The sequence below is a fragment of the Protobothrops mucrosquamatus genome, unplaced genomic scaffold, assembly GCF_001527695.2.
Source record: "Protobothrops mucrosquamatus isolate PMUCROS unplaced genomic scaffold, P.Mucros_1.0 scaffold609, whole genome shotgun sequence".
Classification (NCBI taxonomy): Eukaryota; Metazoa; Chordata; class Lepidosauria; order Squamata; family Viperidae; genus Protobothrops; species Protobothrops mucrosquamatus.
Window position 1 is genome coordinate 84336 of NW_015386907.1, and position 13403 is coordinate 97738.

Sequence of the window (13403 nt, forward strand, 5' to 3'; positions counted from 1 at the left end):
CATTTGTCTTGTGGGATTCTCTTTTTTGTGCCATCTAAAAATTCAGTTAGCATTCTCTATACCTCTTCATTCAAGTGGCTAATAAAAGTTGTATATAATTGTGCCATTTCACCCCAGTTTAACAAGGAACTAATCATGAACACTTTTGAGTATTTTTGAGCCAATTACATATCCACTTCACTTCATTCTAATTTTCTAACTAGAATGTTTTGAGGCAATTTATCAAAATGAAAAGTTATCTATATGATCTGAAGAAATGTCTACAACTCCACCATATCATTTCAGTGCTTGTTGTAGATGAACAAATGCATAGGGTTTGTTTTGTTTCATAAAGCTTTTCTTTTCTGCTTTTCATCCATATTAAAGTTGCACTGTCTTGCAACCATCAAAAACATTAACTCACACATTTTACAAAAATATCCAGCAACATACCTCATTCATAGAAATATAAAACTGATGGAGAAATATGTTTCAGTTTCAGTTTCAGTTTATTGTATTTATATCCCGGCCTTCTCCTGGTGGCACACCCAACAGAACATGAGAGTGCACAAGTTAGCATGCCAGTTTGCACAGAATGTATCCTCCCAATTCAACAAGCAGTATGGTCTGTTGTTTTCCAGTTCTCTGTAGAATCCTTCCTCCACCCCCGCCCAACATCCTCTACCTGCACCCTTAAAGACACCCCACCAACACAAATGCTTGTTTGATGGTTAAAAATATTCTGGGTTTTTATTGGTTATGCTAGACAATGCTAAAAACATCCCTCCATACTGCAAAGCAGGGCTTGAATTATTTAAAATTTCACCCATTTGTTTAAAAATAACTCTCTTTCTCTCTCTCCATCCATCCATCCATCATCTCCCAACCCAACAGCTACCCTCCATCCTGTTATCTCTGTATCCCACTTATCTTCCAAAAATGTATTTCCAAACCAAGGATACTTATGAAGGACCCTGAGAGCAAGTCCAGGAGAAGCAAATCATATAAATGCTGAACATTTCAACAATTTAGCTGAAAGCTATACTTTTGGGACAGCGTCTCCAAGCCAGGACAGAGATTATTGCATAAATCATATTTGGATCCCCAGAACTACAGCTACTGTGCCTGATCTCCAACATCTTTAAACAAAAAACTGAAGTAACCGGTCCTTTTAACAGTGATGCAGCCAGCACTATCCACAATAAGCCATGACATCAAAACATGTGTCATGTGACATACAGATGATATACTTGCATCGTGATGTCTTACGCAGGTAACATGTACATTTGCACCAGAACACATGTTATTTACTTCTCTTTGTCCCTCTGCAGATGCCATGGACACAGCTACACAACACTGGGAAGATGCTTTTTCTATGCTACAGGGAAAAATCCCACTGAGGCTGTTCTATTATCCTGCCAATTCAGATGCTTTTTACATTTCACTCAAGCAACCTTTACCTACAGAAAATCCTGGGGTTCTTCACTGTGGTCAGAACAGCACATGACCAAGAGGAAGTTATGAGATCTACTGTTCATGTCTTTGAGGACAGAATGATTTCAACAGACTCATTATCCACTACATCTGTAATGTTGGTTAGCAGTTCTAATCCAGTGGTATTAGTAGAACACAGATTTGTGGCAATATAACATAATGTGCAAGGTAAAACTTAGTGCAAAGACCAAATGGGAGAAGCTTGTACCATAAGTATGCATTTTCAATAGGTTTTGACCCACTGAAGCCCAAGCTAAAAATGCCAACTGCAGAAGGCTTGATTGTTAACAAGCATAGAGATTTTTTTCTGCCATGATCCCAATTTTGAGTACTGCAAGAACCAGAAAAATATTTAAAGGAGATATACATACATACATACATACATACATACATACACAAACACACAATAATAGATATATAGAGATATAAATATAGAGATAGATATTTATTATATATGTATTTCAAGATAAGAAAAATAAGGCTAATTCAAGCCTCGTCCGGTGCAAACAAAAACCAAATGAGATTGCCAGTCATAGACAAGTCCTAATTACATCACCACAGTCAGCTCGTTATTTTGTTTCCTCTATTTTTTCTTTTTAATAGGACAACTAAGGAGCTGAATTCTCCTAGCATACAGCAGAAAAAGGGGTGGCATGGAATTTATTTCAGTAAAGCAGGAAAAAAAATCTGGGAGGGAAAAAAACCTCAAATACAAGACAGCTGACTGATCTCGGGGTAAACCTGGAGAGCAAAAAGTAAAGAGCCCGTTAGTCAAGTAATGAATGAGTTTTTACATTATTATTTTGTTTTTGTCTTTGAAGTCTAAAATTCAGAAACTGTGGGTCCCATCATTACAAGCTAGCCACAACATAGAAGTGGAACCTCCCTGCCCACTTTTGAGGACGTCTCATCTGCTGCTGCATGTTCAAAGGGCTCCCCCACCCTCCCACCCCCACAGGAGCAATCTGTCGCAACCAGGAAGGGCAGGTGGAACTCAGGATGAGAGGGCGCTTTCCTTCTGTGTTGGCTGGACTTGTGAACGCTGCATCACCTTTTGGCTTTCGACATCTCTAAAATGTTTCTCGACCTGGTTGAAGAAGGAGGCAAAGAAGTTAGCACTTGTCTTAGTGGGACTGTTGCTATGCTCATGAAAAGTAGTGGTTGATGAGGTTGGAAATACTGAATGCAAGATGACGATTTACAGCACAGTTTGAAATTGAGGGTCACTGATGAACTGTAAAAGGGAGTCAAGATTTTTTCTTCTTTAAAGCAGCTGTCCCTAACCTTTGCGGCTTGGCGGCCCGGCTGTGGGGGGAAAAAACTGGGCCACACGAGCAGCAGTCTGACGTACACACACACACAGCTCAACTTGCATGAGCAGCAGGCGTAGCTCAACTTGTGACTGGTGGGTTGGCACACACATGCATGCAGCTCAACTTGCTCAAATTGAGCTGCACACGTGTGTGCACGCACCAGCCCGCCGCTCACACAAGTCGACCTACACGTACATGCACACCAGCCCACCACTCACACAGCCCAGTTCCAAATAGGCCACGGTCCAGTAGTGGGCCGCAGCCCGGGGGTTGGGGACCCCTGCTTTAAAGGAAGAAAATACAATACCTAAAGGAAAAAACAAGGCATTTGCCTTAATTAATAACAGAGAATGTCTGTGTTCCACTACAAATACTGAAAAATATTGAGGAAATTATACCAAAAGATTTTGTATCTGACATACAGAACATATCTCTATATAAAACTTCAAATAGAACACACAGATATTTCTCACAGTTCTGCTACTGTAGAATTGTGAAGTTCCATTCTATATTACAAATACAACTACCACTTTAATCATCTGGATTTAAACTTGCCTCTTGTTTGAGAAGGCATTTACTTAAAAAAAAGTCACAGTTGTCCTCAACTTGTCTATGGAGATTCTCAGTCATCCAGGTCATAATTATCCCAAAGGTGCTTTTTCACAAGGCAACTGGACTTTTTCTTTGAAGACGTTTCACTTCTCATCCAAGAAGCTTCTTCAGCTCTGACTGGATGGTGGGGAATGGAAGGATTTATACTCCTTGCAGACAGCTGGTCATTTGTATTCTTTTAGAGAGTCGTTGAGGGCACCTGGAGGTTTATCTGTCGTCAGGGTCACCTGAGTAGTGCAAATGGGTGTGGAGCCTTCTTGGAACTGTTGAAAGGACTGTGTTGTAGACTGGAGATAGATGTCATACTCCGCCCCCTCTGTTGAGAGGGCTGTTCAATTTTGACATAGATGGCTTCTTTGACCCCTGTTTCAAACCAGCAGTCCTCTCTGTCCAAAATGTGCACTTTGCTGTCTTCAAAAGAGCGGCCTTTCTCTTTTAAATGCAGATGGACTGCTGAAGCTTGTCCTGATGGGTTTGTTCTCCTATGCATTTATGAAGTGGTTGTTTTGTTTCCCCAATGTACAGATCTGCACATGGCTCACTGCATTGTAATGCATATACCACATTGCTCAGTTTGTGTCTGGGTGTTTTATCCTTGGGGTGGACAAGCTTCTGCCTTAGTGTATTTGTGGGTTTGAAGTGTGCACGTATGTTGTGTTGGCTAAAGATCCTCTTGAGCTTTTCCGATATTCCTGCAACGTATGTCATTCTTGGATGAGAAGCGAAACATCTTCAAAGAAAAACAAGTCCAGTTGCCTTGTGAAAAAGTACCTTTGGGATAGTCTTCAACTTATGACCAGAATTGGGACTGGATTTTCAGTTGTAAGTTGCGACAGTCACAAGTCTAGGCACCCACATGACCAGAACTGACTTTGTGATTGTTTGTACAGCTGTTAAGCGAATCATGTAATCGTAAGTTGGAATCCATTCTCCTGAATAGGTGTTTTTTGCTGGAAAGTAGCAAAAAATGTTGCAAACCATGGTTATGTGAGTGCAGGATGCTGAAACCAGTTGTAAATGTGAGCTGGTTGCCAAGTGCCCAAAATGCAGTCATGTAACCACCAGGATGTGTGAGAGACAATTTACAACAGCTGAAGTGCTTTATAAGCTGTAAAGCACCCTTTCCACTGCTACTGTAACTCTAAACCAGACATGTCAAACTCACGACGTCATGTGACGTCGCGCAACGTATCAGAGCTTTTTCTCCATTGCCGGCAATGGGGTGGGCACGGTTTCCTGGTGATGCATCCAGCCCGCGGGCCAGCAGTTTGACACCGCTGCTCCAAACTGTTGTTAAACAACCAATCATAAGTCAAGGACTACCTTTACTGCTTGAGGCACATGTGTGATGGAATGTGCATCTGCATCAGAAGAGGAGGAAGATTTGCCAGTTCAGACCATTCCCAGAAGGAGACCAAGATAAAGAAAGTATACAGTCCCGAGCAAAACTGGGGAGGGGAAGAGGTTTAGGGGAATCACATCCTGGACCTAGAATCTCTCAAGATGTATCTAGTAGCTTAGAAAGTTATACCTTTAGTTTGGCAAGAATCTATTAGGTGTAAGCAAATAAAGGATTGGACTTGATTGGATCTCACTGTCTTGTCTCTGGGCCTGAGCTTGACAATATGAAGGCTACAATCATACATTGCATCATCATAGTCTGCTAAAGCATTATTACTGAATCAACCACAATTGTTTGAGTTCACAGAATATAATAAGTATAAGCCAGTATTTATGAATTATGGTGACTGGGCTCACACACATGCCAAAATCAAAACAAGCCATATAATGGCTGAGCAAGATATGTGAATTCAGTTCAAATTCACTTTTGAATCTGTATGATCAAGGTGAAGCTTGCTTGTGCGGCTGTTTTTTGAACCCCATTTTCTCTTTTCCCTGACAGCCCTCTGACCATTGTATACAATACTTACTATTTTGCGTACATGACTTAGGGCACTCCCCTCTTTGCCTTTACAGTTTTCCACTTGGTATGGAGGGGCAATGACAACTTCTTCCATCACGACTATATTCTTCTCTTGCCATTTACAATCTTTAATACTGGAGGAAGGACAGAGAAACTTGATTGGCTTCACTAATGAAAATTCATGGCCATTTGTAATGGAAAAAGGGAACAGGAAAGTGCTGTTTGTTCTTGTGATCATCTGTCCAATGACTTCCTTTTTAGCCCAAGAAGTAATGCCTACTTCTGAACATTCCCATATTAGTTTGTCATTACTGTGAATTTGCTCTGAGTGTTTTGAAGTATATAATCTTACAAAAAAGCCACTGTTAATTTTTATTTTTTATCAGTGTACAACCTTCAATTAAGATTAACATCTTTTAAATCAACTAAACATCTGTACATGCTGAACTTTATTAATTTTAGATATATACAGTTTAGGTTCACATATCATGTTAAATTATGGTTTTGTCAATGAAATTTGATTAAATTTGTACATACAATATGTATTTGCAGACCTAAATCATAAACAAGGACTTACTTCACACATAGTGCTAAATCAAAATCAAACAAACCACATAATGGCTTAGCATGATATTTAAATGCTGTTGCATGGTTTTACTCAAAATGTATTTAGACTTGTAAAAAACAGATTTAACATCAGAATCATAAATGAGGAAGAGTATAACAGGTATTTTAGCTATAAGCAGATTCTTTTAATGAGCAGCTGTGCACCTTTCACAATATATTAGATTCAATATAATTGTTTTTTATTATTGAATAAATTTAAACTCTTTGGAAGTACTATTCCATCTCAAAAATAATTGGAATATACACTGGGATTTGGATGTGTGTGACTTGTGTAAAGTAAGTTTGTGTGATAAAAATAAGTAAAGCCTTCGTGAAGCAAAATTCACACCACCAACATAAGTTCACCAGCAAATAATCATATATTATTTTCTACCAAATAGCCACCATAACAATTCAAATTATCTGGGTTTAGAATAATCCACCTAGCATATTCAACTTGAATCACAAAAAGTGGGCAAAAAATTCAGATTTACTTCCAAGCTCTTGGTTTTCAAGCAAACTGAAAGAAAAACCAAATTAACATCCTCTTGCATTTGCTGGGATCACAGTGTTTGGGAGGGATAAACATACTCCATAGCAATTTCTGCTCAAAAGTTAACTCCTAGTATATTATATCTGTAAAAATTCCTCTACTTACGTCTTGTGTATAGTCTGGAATAGTTGCCGTCCTTCCAAAGAGACCCCAGCACTAATTGCATACGCCTGGCTCAGCTTTTCTTCCTTCTCCATCCGTGCTTTGTTTGCAAGCTATAAAGATGCATGAGAGATGCAGTAACCTTAATCTTCAAATGGAATTTGATTTGCAGGAAGACAAAGTCTGGATGACATAGATGAGACAAATCCCATCTCATGAAGTTAAGCTCTTTAACTAGATGAAAAACTCTCCAAACAATGTAAAACAAAGGAAATTTTAAAATATGGAAGCAATTAGATACTTTTAAGATTAAAGGGGAGGAGGGGGAAAGGTGAGGGACAACAAAGAACAGGTGACATAACCCAACCTAATAGCCAAAGCCAGGAATTTTGGGAGTTGAAGTCCACCCATCACAAAGTTGCCGAGTTTGAGAAACACCAGTCTAGAAGAAATGTAGAAAATGTTCCACATACAGCTTTATTTGTGCGAAAGAGATTCTGGACTGTAGTTTTTGATAAATATGCATCAATATGATAAATCTTCAGAGTCAGTTAAACCTACAAATGGTGAGAGTCAGGAAAAGATAACATATAACATAAAGGAAGTAAGATAAACAAATAGGCAAAAATAGCTGGGTCTGAGAAAGGAAGAAGAGAAGCCATAAAAATCTATATATATTTGTAAAAGGAAATGGCTAGCCAGGAAAATACAGGTTGGAGAATAGGAAAATAAGCCGAATAAGATAAGAGAAAAGGCACACTGAATTGAAAAGCAGGAAAAGAACTTATTGTTTAAAATGGGGACATAAATATCTGCTGAGTTTAAAATAATTTAAATGTCTATTTTTTCTTATTCTTATTGTATATGTGAATATGATTTAATATGTTATCAGGAAATGTGCATAGGCGGACGGAAAGAGTGTAACCTCATAGTACCTCAGCCAATGGGGAAAGAGGAGGGATGGAGCGGCCGGTGATAGGGATGAATAAAAGAAGGAGATATTTTGGGTTAAAACTTTGGAGAGAACCAAGCTTTGATAGCTTCTCTCCCCGCTTATTGCAATAAACGAAACAAAAGGCCTTCACTGTGTCTTGGCTGGTTATTGGTCAGGCGAGCTTGCCTCTGGTCACGAAGGAAAGTAGCCAGGAGCACATAACAGCCTTGGGGGCTCCTCCGGGATTTGCATCCATTCCATCTTTGGCAGCCGGGGATATTCAAAAGGGGAGTGCGCACCTGGGTAAGTTTTTCCCAGCCCTAAAGGTCGGATTGCCCCTGCTCAAACAAGGAGGAATTGGAAATCCCGAGACAAAAAGCCAGGACCCAGTGAAAACCTAAGGGAAAGTCAGCCGACCTAAGGAAGGACTTCAACTCAGCTTGACAGGTAAGATACCAGAGGGGTATCTATATATCAGAGGGGTATTAATGTGCAATAAGAGTTTGAAGAGGAGGGACGCCTCCCCGGCCAGTGTGCCGGCCAATAAGGAAAAAGAGGAAAGGTATTTACATTCTGGAATGAACCCCCTTAGGGAGGGAGAATGTTGAAGTATTTTAAGTCAATGCTTTAAACAAGGCATTTGTTATACCTGGCCTAAGTACATGTTTGGCCAGCCAATAAATTAAATTGGGCTTCTCAGCTTGGCTTAGAGCTATGGGGAATGGATAGGCAGTGGTTAAGGTCTATCAGAAACGCTCCTTGCATTTCCCCACTGCCTGGAGAACAAGCTACAAGTTTCCCCAAGAGAGTAAAAGTGGAAATTTAAAGTGGAAATGATGTTTAAGGGTCTGTGTGTTTGTGTGTTTGTATTGACTCATTTCTAAAGACCTGGGGGAGGGGGGAGAGAGACCCTCTAACAGTAATATACAAAAACAACAAGGTCTTATTACAAAAGGAAATTTGGGAAATGGAGCTCATTGGCTTTGAAAAAGCTCCTTGAAAATAAGAATGATTGTTTTGCCTGGGGTGAAGAATTTGGAATTTTTTGTCTGGTGTAAATGCAAGAAAGGGTGAAGAAGGCTAGTTTCTTAGTAATTAGAAGGACAATAGAAGGTGTTAAAAGAATGGAAATAATCAGATAGAAGAGAGGGGGAGAGAGAGAAAGAAAGGAGCTGTGTGAAGTTTTATGCCTGGCCAGGATGAAAGGTGAGAACTCTGATCTGCTATTTTGTGTGAAAGAATTAAGTAGAAAGCTATGTATTTCTTGAGGTTCCTATAGTTTGGAAGGTGACAAGAGAGGGGAAAACCCCTCTCCAAGGGGGGGGGGGGAATTGTCCCCCCTAACAGTTTTTGAAATCAGACAATTTAGGAAAGAATTGCCCAAACTAATAGAAGATCCTATTGAAGTAGGAAAACAGGTTAGAAATGTTTTTAGGACCAATGGAAATCATGGGAAGGTATTAGGGTAAAAATGCAGAAATTAGACACATGGAAAACTAAAATAGAAGATTTATTACCGGTAAAAGAGGCTCAGAAAGTATATGCGAAGAGAGAAGAGGAGAGAGATAAACGTAAGAAAAGATAAAAATGATGGCTCAATTGTTGCAAACAGGCCAGCAAAGAGGATGGGGAAGAGTAATCAGGAAATCAGTAAGGCAGGCTGGGGGTGAGGACAGCTAATTGGCACCAGGGGATATAAATCCCTAAGAGAAAAATTTTCCCCAGTACTTAAATAAATAAATAAATGTGCCTTTTGTAAGGAGGAAGGACACTGGGAAAATGAATGCCCTAAGAGGAAGGAGGGGGAAGAACTAGCAAATTTGGTGAATTTTGAGGATTAGGGGCATCAGGGGACTAATCTGTATTCTGTTCCAGCTTTTTAGGAACCCCTGATAAACCTTAAAGGTTGGATCCCTGGAGGAGGAAAGGGTGTACTCGGTGGATTCTGGAGCCACCAGATTTACCCTGAACTATATACCTCCAGGAATGCAAATTGGGAAAGGGAAGATTAAGGATCAGGCAATTATGGACATGTAGTAGAAGCAACAATATTTAAACTTGCTATGGTCCAGACAGTAGTAAAAGGACCTGAACTTTGTATTGGTTAAAGGGACCTGCAATTTGGCCAGGGGGTACTTAATTGGTAAATTGGGGGTTGTTATTATGGGGGATGAAAGAGAAATAATTGTAAATATTATGACCTTGAGTGAGGAAGCTCAAGGAAACGTGGACCCTCTTATATGGGCCCAAGAGGGCAATAGAAGAGGGGTACACATGGATCCTTTAAAGGTGACTTTAAAGAACCCTGATGAAGTAATTCACCAGATACAGTATAACATTACATTGGAAGGAAGAATGGGTTTAAAGCCCATGGTGGAAGGGCTATTGAAGGGGGGTGAAATTTTTGAGCAATCCTTTTAAACATGTTTAGTTTGTTACTTTTTTTAACCCAAGAATTTCTGCCTTGGAAAAGTAAGAGATGCAGAAAAAAGAAGAAAAGAAGAAAGAGGAGGGGGAGGCAGTTTCTGTCTGCATGTTTGTTTGTTTGTTTGTTTTTAAAGAACAGAAATTGGGTAAAATTTCCTGACTGTAAGAATAATTAATCAGTGGGATAATTGTCTCCAGAAACTGTGGATGCTTCATTATTGGAAGTTTTTGGGAGGAGGTTAGAAATTGATAGGGTCTGAAATGGATAGAGTTTCCTGTTTCAGTAAGGGGTTGGACTAGAGGACCTCTAATGTCCCATCCAACTCTGATATTTTGTTTTTGTATGTGTGGCATGCTTCAGTGATTTTCCTTTGCATTTTAGTTTGGATTTATCCTTAATAATGCATTTGAGGGTATTCTTGTCAAAGGAACAATCTTATGATGTTTTATTTAACATCTGATAAATACGTGTCTTTGGGACTACTTGCTACTGCAAAAAAAAGGATGATTAATTGTTGCATACTGTGTGTGTCCAATTTGTTTTCCTTTTCCTTGGAGCCAAGGAGGGGAAGGGAAATCTTTATAGAAAACCAATTTGGTTTCAGGGTTATAGCCACAGGCTGCAAGGCTGGATTTGAGTTCAAATCCTGCTTTAGCCATGAGGGTTGGCTGAGTGTTTTGGGGCTGGTTTATTTTTGTTCAGCCCTAGGAGAGAGGTTTTGGCAAGCCACTTCTGTAAATGTTATGGCAATTTTCCTCCTGAGGGCTGTTTCAAGCAAACGTTTTGTATAAATTTTTACTCTGTCTGGTTTAGTGAGTGGGGGGAGGGGGAGACAATCTTTTGTCTTCTTAGCTATCCTGTTTGATGTCTGCCTGAGACAAAAGGCATTCCAGAAATGTTGGCGCAATGCTAATTGGTGAGCCTATGTGCTTTACCTTTTAAAATCCTGAATGTGTTATTTACAATAAGTTTATTGAGTTATATTTTTGTAACATGGTATCTAATCAGGGTGAAAGGGGGAGGAGAAAGAAAAATGTGACAATTTTGATAGAGCTTCCATGGACAAGTATAGTCTATCTGATACAGGACAAATTATTATTTTTTCTTTCTTTTCTTTCTTCCACTTTTAAGATGTGGAAGCAAATACATTTCTATGTAGCTTCCCAGTTTTGTAAGATCTTATTTTGGGAATTATAAAGAAATGGGAAAGCAACTTTTTGGCAGAAGAAAGGATTGAGGGTGTTTAGCAAATAAAGCCCAATTGGTATGAAAGGAGGTAAAATATCTAGAATATATTATAGTTGAAGGGGAAAGGAAAATAGATAGTAAAAGGATTGAGGCTATAGTAGATTTATAATTACCAAACAATAAAAATGGTATTAAGGGAATTCTGTGGTTATCACAAGGTACTGCAAGAATGGTGATCCAAAAACTATATGAGGGGAATCATTGGGGAATTAAAGCATAGGTAGAAATGTATTTGAAATTCTATGCTACCCTTGTAATTTATGGGATAGCCCAAAGGGCTACAGAGGGATGTTTGATATGTAAAAGGGTTAATAAAGGGTTAAGGCTCCCAAAGGGGGAGACAAATAGCTAAATGTAGAACAAGTACTGGGGTCTCTGTCTTCTCTTTGACAGGAAGGCTTGGTGGCGCAAACAACTCCTTTGGAATTTCCAGTCCATAAGATCCAGCCGGGACAGTGGGTGCTGATTCATAAACCGAAGGAGGAACTTCTACAACCAAAGAAAGGAAGTTCCTTATGTTAAATCTGCTGTCCGGAGGGCTGGGACGGGTTGGACTCACTACACACGAGCAAAGGTGGTGACTGGACCTGAAAGAGGGTGGACGGTGGTTATTCCAGGATAATGAAGGAAGTAAAAGTTATTCTTTTAATAATTGTAGAAATAATTGTAGAAATGTAATGCCATTATATGAAACTGTCTCTTTAGTACAAATGTAACACTGTAACGCGAATGTAACAATGCAATGCCAATAATGACCAAATGTTTACTGTTTCCTGCCTAAAAATCCTCTGCACACAGGAACTTAACACTTTGAGTAGAAATCCTACTATCAAAGAGGGGGATTTTGACCCTAGGTGAAAATTACAAATAAACAAGATAACAGCAGATGGACAGAAGAGGTCAGGTTAACAAAGTACAACTTCAAAGTACATTATAAAGATGAAAGAGCTCTTTAGATGTGACATGTATTGTAGGGGTATAAAATGCAAAACTTGAAACCAGGCCAGTGCGCTCCTGGAAATCCAATCCATAGGGAAGGATCCAGGAGGCCTGTTTGCAAACGCTTCTCTTCTCTTCTCTTCTCTTTTTATTCTTTTTATGTTATTCTCCAATAAAACTTTGTTTTGTTAACCAGACTTGTCTTCGTATTGTATCAAAATTTGGGGTTTTTACATCTCACAACTTGGTGGAGAATGCGGGCATGCAGAGTTTCTAGGGGACACTGTTCTCAGTAAAATCAGGAGCGTGCCTGTTGATTTCAACTGCCTGGAGTTATCTGAGATCTAGTTCCCCTTGCAGGCTCTGAGCCAAACTAAATTGACAACTCTGGTTTACAAAAATCAAAGAACAGGAAAAAAAGGAAGAAAATCAGCAACTGAAGCCCAGACCCGGTAACCCAGTGCACTGGCCCAGGTAAGACACTTTTGCCCCGAAGTAGGGAACCATGCAATTGTACCTGGGTGGTCAGGAGAGCGATTGTGGGAGGATTTCTGCGATAACAGCTGTGTGAGTGTGATGGGCTGTGTTCTGGGAACACTGGTAAGTCCAGAGGAGTGCAGACCTGAAAGGTTGAGGTCCCTTACTCCTGTGAGGGGGAAGGCCAGCCTGAAGGGAAGCAAACTGGTGTTAAGAGTTTTGAGTGGCCGTCAAATCGAGAACCTCAGGGAACCATAATCAGGGAAACTTTCAAGAAGATGGGTTGTTGTTGTAAGTCGTTGTTGTAAACCTAATGAAAAAAAAAGTAACTGTAAAATTGAGTTTTTCCTAGCCGCAGAAAGGATCTGTTGGAGTTCAGACCCTGGAAAGCATGGGGGTTTGGCCAGAGCGCAGGACCTTTTGTTAGGGAAAAGGGAAAGGCTGTATGCAAATGGAATGGAATGGGTGAATGAAAGAACTGGATTTGAGTAACCAGCTGGTTAGGTCCTGTAAGCCAGGGCTTTTCAACCGGTGGTACGTGTACCACTTGTGGTACATTAATGAGTGGCAGGTGGTACGCAGCCCTGCCTAGCCAAGTGTAGTGGGGGAGGGAAAGAGCCAGCACAGGCAAGGACTTGCAGTAAGAGAGTCCTCTGGAGCTCACCCTCCCCCATGAGAAAGGAGGGGGGCAGAGACAGGAGAGCCTATAAAAGGAGGCAGTTTGGGCAGGAGAGGGAGAGAGAGAAAAAGCAGCAGCCTTGGGAGGAGGCAGAGTCAGCTGCACCGAAGGGGAA

The 13403-nt window shown here is 40.1% G+C and overlaps 1 protein-coding gene across 2 annotated transcripts in view; it reads right to left on the reverse strand.

Annotated features, from left to right (window-relative positions):
* Positions 1–2169: 2169 nt before the first annotated feature.
* LOC107288954 (protein LSM12 homolog) overlaps positions 2170–13403 on the reverse strand; it is a 25589-nt gene continuing 14355 nt past the window's right edge. The window contains exons 3-6 of one of the 2 annotated variants that reach the window (XM_015817634.1): positions 6587–6696; positions 5330–5456; positions 2525–2560; positions 2170–2214 (exon numbers count right to left, since the gene is read on the reverse strand). In XM_015817634.1, the coding sequence (XP_015673120.1) occupies positions 2179–2214; positions 2525–2560; positions 5330–5456; positions 6587–6696 (309 nt within the window). In that variant the 3' untranslated portion in view covers positions 2170–2178. Of the gene's footprint in view, positions 2215–2421; positions 2561–5329; positions 5457–6586; positions 6697–13403 lie in introns of those variants that run through there. The other variant, XM_015817633.1, reaches the window with a different exon arrangement.